The sequence below is a fragment of the Salvelinus sp. IW2-2015 genome, linkage group LG18 (genome assembly GCF_002910315.2).
Source record: "Salvelinus sp. IW2-2015 linkage group LG18, ASM291031v2, whole genome shotgun sequence".
In the NCBI taxonomy this organism is placed as follows: Eukaryota; Metazoa; Chordata; class Actinopteri; order Salmoniformes; family Salmonidae; genus Salvelinus; species Salvelinus sp. IW2-2015.
The window spans coordinates 6471238-6478559 of NC_036858.1; the positions used below are offsets into that span (position 1 = coordinate 6471238).

At 46.0% G+C, this 7322-nt stretch overlaps 1 protein-coding gene across 2 annotated transcripts in view; it reads right to left on the bottom strand.

Moving 5' to 3' along the window:
- grid1b (glutamate receptor, ionotropic, delta 1b) overlaps positions 1–7322 on the bottom strand; it is a 429877-nt gene that overhangs the window by 164457 nt on the left and 258098 nt on the right. For both annotated transcript variants that reach the window (XM_024008802.2, XM_024008801.2), the window contains exon 4: positions 2024–2229. In XM_024008802.2, coding sequence (XP_023864570.1) covers positions 2024–2229 — 206 coding nt within the window. The remainder of the gene's footprint in view (positions 1–2023; positions 2230–7322) is intronic.

Here is a 7322-nt window from a genome sequence, read left to right on the forward strand (position 1 = left end):
ATGTCATGGCTTTAGAAGCTTCTGATAGGCAATCATCATTTGAGTCAATTGGAGGTGTACCTGTGGATGTATTTCAAGGCCTACCTTCAAACTCAGTGCCTCTTTGCTTGACATCAAAATAAATCAGACAAGACCTCAGAAAAAAAAATTAGACCTCCACAAGGGGGGTCCATCCTTGGGAGCAATTTCCAAACGCCTGAAGGTACCATAGTACGCAAGTATAAACACCATGGGACCACGCAGCCGTCATATCGCTCAGGAAGGAGATGCATTCTGTCTCCTAGAGATGAACGTACTTTGGTGCGAAAAGTGCAAATCAATCTCAGAAAATCAGCAAAGGACCTTGTGAAGATGCTGGAGGAAACCGGTACAAAAGTATCTATATCCACAGTAAAACGAGTCCTATATCGACATAACCTGAAAGGCCGCTCAGCAAGGAAGAAGCCACTGCTCCAAAACCGCCATAAAAATGACAGACTACGGTTTGCAACTGCACATGGGGACAAAGATCGTACTTTTTGGAGAAATGTCCTCTGGTCTGATGAAACAAAAATAGAACTGTTTGGCCATAATGACCATCGTTATGTTTGGAGGAAAAAGGGGGAGGCTTGCAAGCCGAAGAACACTATCCCTACCGTGAAGCATGGGGGTGGCAGCATCATGTTGTGGGGGTGATTTGCTGCAGGACGGACTGGTGCACTTCACAAACTACGTGGGATCATGAGGAAGGAAACTTATGTGGATATATTGAAGCAACAATCTCAAGACATCAGTCAGGAAGTTAAAGCTTGGTTGCAAATGGGTCTTTCAAATGGACAATGGCCCCAAGCATACTTCCAAAGTTGTGGCAAAATGGCTTAAGGACAACAATAAAGTCAAGGTATTGGAGTGACCATCACAAAGTCCTGACCTCAATCCTATAGAAAATTTGTGGGCAGAACTGAAAAAGTGTGTGCAATCAAGGAGGCCTACAACCTGACTCTGTTACACTAGCTCTGTCAGGAGAAATGGGCCAAAATTCACCCAACTTATTGTGGGAAGAATTTTTACTAGGATTAAAGCAACTAGCTGCCTCCAGCGCCCAGTTCGATGCAGCTGCCGAGTCAGAGAGAGGTGCCACGGTTACTCCTTCCAATCTGATTGGCAGCTAAAATTAAGACTTCTAAAAATACAGCCTGCCTTGGCTGAGGCTTGGAGAACTGACACATCCATATGCATGAGAACCGTGTTCCGTCTCCACTCTGTCTGTTAGCCGTGGACAGGCCATCTGCTCTGCTCTGCGGTGCTGAGCCTGAGTCCCAGGACACATCTCCGGGACACGTGACAGACTGAGCTATAAGGAGTCATGTGTACTATCTAATGATAGGCAATGCCCCCATGCCATATGGTGGCCTGGTCCAGTGCGGGAATACCAATATGATCACAATCGTCTTGAAGAACAATCTGGCCTAAATGGCCATGTCCTCCTATAATCTCTACCCGGCACAGCCAGAAGAGGACTGGCCACCTAACAGAGTCTGTTTCCTCTCTAGGTTTCTTCCTAGGCTCCTGCTTTTCTAGGGAGTTTTTCCTAGCTACTGTGCTTCTGCATCTGCAATATGCTTGCTCTTTCGGGTTTTAGGCTGGGTGTCTGTACAGCACTCTGTGACAACTTCTGTTGTAAAAAGGGCTTTAAAAAATAAATGTGATTGATTAATTGACTGACAATGTGTCATGGAGGTCAATACTACTTGTCTTACAAGTACTGTGTGTGTGGGCAAGTTGGTGTATGGCTATGTGTGTGTTTCTTTTCTGGTTTCTGTTTGTATGCACAGAGCAGGTAAACTACATGTGTGTATGTGTGCTCAGACATACCTGCATGTGTGTGTGTGTGTGTGTGTGTGTGTGTGTGTGTGTGTGTTGTGTGTGTGGTGTGTGTGTGTGTGTGTGGTGTGTGTGTGTGTGTGTGTGTGTGTGTGTGTGTGTGTGTGGACCCACAAGCATATGTGTGTGGCTATATCTAGGCCTAAATTCTGCCACGTACCTGTTGGATGAAGACCTGTGCTCCTCGGGGGCTGAGCAGTAGGATGGCCCGTCTCAGTGTGTCCCTGTAGCGGTTGAGCTCTTCTGTCCTCATGGTGTTGAAGAGGTTCGAGAAGACCTTACTGATGTTCCTGTCCACTCTCTGTAGAGATACGTCCAGCCCCTGCCGAGACGTCTGGTCCAGGAAACCCTGTAGGCCACGGATATCTGAGGGGAGGGAGGAGAGGCGGATGAGAGGAGTTGGACTGACTGGACTCAGAAAACCCATTGACTCTGAACTCGGAAACCCCTCCATCCTCCTGCAGATCCCTATGAGTAATTGAAGCTTAATGTATAGTTAGGCATCCATTGCACTTTCCTCTCAGATTTCACTCAGATTCCCCTTTCAATGGCATATTCCAAATCAAAGTTTATTTGTCACGGGCGCTGAATACGTAGACCTTACAGTGAAATGCTTACATACAGGCCCTAACCAACAGTGAGATTTTCAAGTAAAAAATAGGTATTAGGTGAACAATAGATAAGTAAAGAAATAAATACAACAGTAAAAATACAGTGAAAAATAACAGTAGCGAGGCTATATACAGGCACCGGTTAGTCGGGCTAATTGAGGTAGTATGTACATGTACTGTAGGTATTGTTAAAGTGACTATGCATATATGATAAACAGAGAGTAGCAGTAGCGTAAAAGAGGGGTTGGCGGGTGGTGGTTGGTGGGTGGCGGGTGGCGTGATACAATGCAGATAGTCCAGGTAGCCAATGTGCGTGGGCACCGGTTATTCGTGCTAATTGAGGTAGTATGTACATGAATGTATAGTTAAAATAACTATGAATATATGATAAACAGAGAGTAGCAGCGGCGTAAAATAGGGGTTGGGGGGGCAATGGAAATAGTCTGCGTTGCCATTTGATTACCTGTTCAGGAATCTTATGGCTTGGGGGTAAATACTGTTGAGAAGCCTTTTGGTCCTAGACTTGGCACTCCGGTACCGCTTGCCATGCGGTAGTAGAGAGAACAGGCTATGACTGAGGTGGCTGGGGTCTTTGACTATTTTTAGGGCCTTCCTCTGACACCGCCTGGTGTAGAGGTCCTGGATGGCTGGCAGCTTAGCCTCAGTGATGTACTGGGCCGTACGCACTACTCTCTGTAGTGCCTTGCAGTCAGAGACCAAGCAGTGATGCAACCAGTCAGGATGCTCTCGATGTTGTAGTTGTAGAACCTTTTGAGGATCTGAGGACCCATGCCAAATCATTTCGTTTCCTGAGGGGGAATAGGCTTTGTCGTGCCCTCCTCACGACTGTCTTGGTGTGTTTGGACCATTCTAGTTTGTTGGTGATGTGGACACCAAGGAACTTGAAGCTCTCAACCTGCTCCACTACAGCCCTGTCGATGAGAATGGGGGCATGCTCGGTCCTCGCTTTCCTGTAATCCATAATCATCTCCTTTGTCTTGATCACGTTGAGGGATAGGTTGTTATTCTGGCACCACTTGGCCAGGTCTCTGACCTCCTCCCTATAGGCTGTCTCGTTGTTGTCGGTGATCAGGCCTACCACTGTTGTATCATCTGCAAACTTTATGATGGTGTTGGAGTCGAGCCTGGTCATGCAGTCATGGGTGAACAGGGAGTACAGGAGGGGACTGAGCACGCACCCCTGAGGGGCTCCAGTGTTGAGGATCAGTGTGGTGGATGTGTTTCTACCTACTCTCACCACGTGGGGGCGGCCCGTCAGGTTGTCCAGGATCCAGTTGCAGAGGGAGGGTGTTTAGTCCCAGGATCCTTAGCTTAGTGATGAGCTTTGAGGGTACTATGGTGTTGAACGCTGAGCTGTAGTCAATAAATAGCATTCTCACGTAGGTGCTCCTTTTGTCCAGGTGGGAAAGGGCGGTGTGGAGTGCAATAGAGACTGCATCATCTCTGGATCTGTTTGGGCGGTATGTAAATTGGAGTGGGTCGAGGGTTTCTAGGATAATGTTGTTAATGTGAGCCATTACCAGCCTTTCAAAGCACTTCATGGCTACGGACGTGAGTGCTACGGGTCTGTAGTCATTCAGGCAGTATGCCTTAGTGTTCTTGGGCACTGGGACTATGGTGGTCTGCTTAAAACATGTTGGTATTACAGACTCAATCAGGGACATGTTGAAAATGTCAGTGAAGACACCTGCCAGTTGGTGAGCACATGCCCGGAGCACACGTCCTGGTAATCCGTCTGGCACCGCGGCCTTGTAAATGTTGACCTGTTTAAAGGTCTTACTCACGTCGGCTGCGGAGGGAGTGATCACACAGTCGTCCGGAACAGCTGATGCTCTCATGCATGCCTCAGTGTTGCTTGCCTCGAAGCAAGCATAGACGTGATTTAGCTCGTCTGGTAGGCTTGTTTCACTGTGCAGCTCGCGGCTGTGCTTCCCTTTGTCGTCTGTAATAGTTTGCAAGCCCTGCCACATAAGACGAGCGTCGGAGCCGGTGTAGTACGATTCAATCTTAGCCCTGTATTGGCGCTTTGCCTGTTTGATGGTTTGTCTGATGGCATGGCAGGATTTCTTATAAGCTTCCGGGTTATAAATCCCGCACCTTGAAATCGACAGCTCTACCCTTTAGCTCTGTGCGAATGTTGCCTGTAATCCATGGTTTCTGGTTGGGGTATGTACATTCAGTCACTGTGGGGACGACGTCCTCGATGCACTTATTGATGAAGCCAGTGACTGATGTGGTGTACTCCTTAAAGCCATCGGAAGAATCCCGGAACATGTTACAGTCTGTGCTAGCAAACAGTCTTGTAGTTTAGCATCTGCTTCATCTGACCACTTTTTTATAGACCGAATTTCTGGTGCTTCCTGTTTTAATATTTGCTTGTAAGCAGGAATCGGAGGATAGAATTGTGGTCAGATTTACCAAATGGAGGGCGAGGGAGAGCTTTGTATGCGTCTCTGAGTGGAGTATAGGTGATCTAGAATGTTTTTCCCTCTTGTAGCGCATTTAACATGTTGATAGAAATTAGGTAAAACTGATTTAAGTTTCCTTGCATTAAAATCCCCAGCCACTAGGAGCGTCGCCTCTGGGTGTGCGGTTTCTTGTTTGCTTGTTTCCTTATACAGCTGACTCAGTGCAGTGGCTGACTGGTGGTAGATAAACAGCCACGAAAAGTATGGATGAAAACTTTCTTGGCAAATAGTGTGGTCTACACCTTATCATAAGATACTCTACTTCAGGTGAGCAAAATCTAGAGACTGAGACTTAGATTTTGTGCACCAGCTGTTCTTTACAAATATGCACAGACCGCCACCACTCGTCTTACCGGAGTGTGCTGTTCTATCTAGCCGGTGCAGCGTATATCCCGCTAGCTGAATATCCATGTCATCATTCAGCCACGATTCCGTGAAACATAAGATGTTACAGTTTCTGATGTCCCGTTGGTAGGATATTCGTGATCGTACCTCGTCAAATTTATTGTCCAATGATTGCACGTTGGCAAGTAATATTGACGGTAACGGCAGCTTTCCCACTCGCCTTTTGCGTATCCTTACGAGGCACCCCGCTAAATAACCTCTGTACCTGCGTCTCTTTCTCTTGCCAATGACGGGGATGTTGGCCTTGTCGGGTGTTCGAAGTACGCACTGTGCGTCCTGCTTGTTGAACAAAAAATCTTTGTCTAATCCGAGGTGAGTGATCGCTGTCCTGATATCCAGAAGCTCTTTTTTTGCCGTAAGATACGGTTGCAGAAACATTATGTACAAAATACGTTACAAATAACGTGGAAAAAACCCAATTGGTTGGGCGCCCATAAAACTGCTGCCATTTCTTCCGGCGCCATTTTACAATATTTTGTCTAAATGTAAAAGTAAATGTAATCTTGTCACTGTGATTGTTACAACATGGTGCTTCTATTGTTAACCCATGACTAGAATACAAAAATAATGCATTCTCTACATGCTGACAAGGACTGTAATATACATAAATGCACACAAAAAACACCATGCTTTGAACTTTTGCAGTGTTTTGGCTTGAATAACAGCAGAACAGAACAGAGCAACCCTGATCCCACACTGTGGAGTAAATTGCCTGCCTGCCCATCTCAGCTGTAGGCAGTTCAGTGAGTGTTCAGCTGAGGGAGAGTTGTGGAGGAGGCCTGGGTAAATCAATGCTTACTTTATTGTGTTCTCGGAGCTTCTTACTCACAGTCCTAGCCTATCCGGTGGCTCTTGTAGCTAGCACCAAGGCCCCCTATATACAAGTCAGTTCCCTTTGTTTAGAAGTCACAATTCAGCCCAGAATAGAGCGGTTTCATTGCTAGCATTACATCTTATTTGCATCATGTTGAATGCTCTTCTTGGTGTTATAACTTCTTCGGCTATCACCCAAGTGAGAACTTTGAAATGTCTGGGAAAGAGAGTTGTGTGGTGACAGGTGGGTTCATTTAAAAAAATTCTCCTTCTCCTCTAATCTATTTGGATTGACATGTGCCTTGTAGTGAGTTATGTTTGGCTGTCTACTGTACTCATGTGCTGCTTCCTCTCTCCGGAGTGACAAAAAACTCTGCTTCGTCTATGTTTCCATGGTGAAAAAGGAGATAATACCAGGTCTTCTCAACCACGCTGGTTGTTATAGTCTCTACAAAACAACAACAAACTACAAAACATGTCTCTCACAATGACTTGTTGTCGATTCATCATGAAGGGTACAGTTAGCAGTTCCTTGTGGGGGATGCATTCCTCGTCATAGAGAACCTGGAAATGATCTGTATTAATCAAGACGCTAGCACCACTTCTTGGCTTGAGGACGAGATTACTATGTCATACATATGACTGCTACTGTCTAATCTCTTTTCTTCCTGTAACCCCTGCAGGTAGCATTTCATGCCTTGCTGTGAAACTCATTACACTGCAGTTTGCATGTTTTTTTCCCTGTTATTTTATACCGTATGGATATTGTGAGACTTAAGGTTTTCACTTATATTTCACGTATAGGTAATATCAAACAGGACTGAAGTACTGTAACTCAACACCTGCAAATATAGAGTGATACATAATTTATGGTGGACCAGAATCGGGGGGAAACCCCAGAAACTGCTCCGTATCATTCAAAGCCTAACTGCGGTGGGATCGAGAAATCCTTGTTTATGAAAATTCTAGATTCGCATTTTCCTCACTTTTCCTCAACTAATCCCTACAGATTACAGCCCAAATCTTTTGTCGGCTGCTTAGAGAGTGGCAGCAACGGGCTCCACAAAGCTGCCTCGCCTCAAGGACTTCAGCAACAGCTGCTGTGGTCCCAGTGAAATTCAACTAAGACACATGGGGGGGG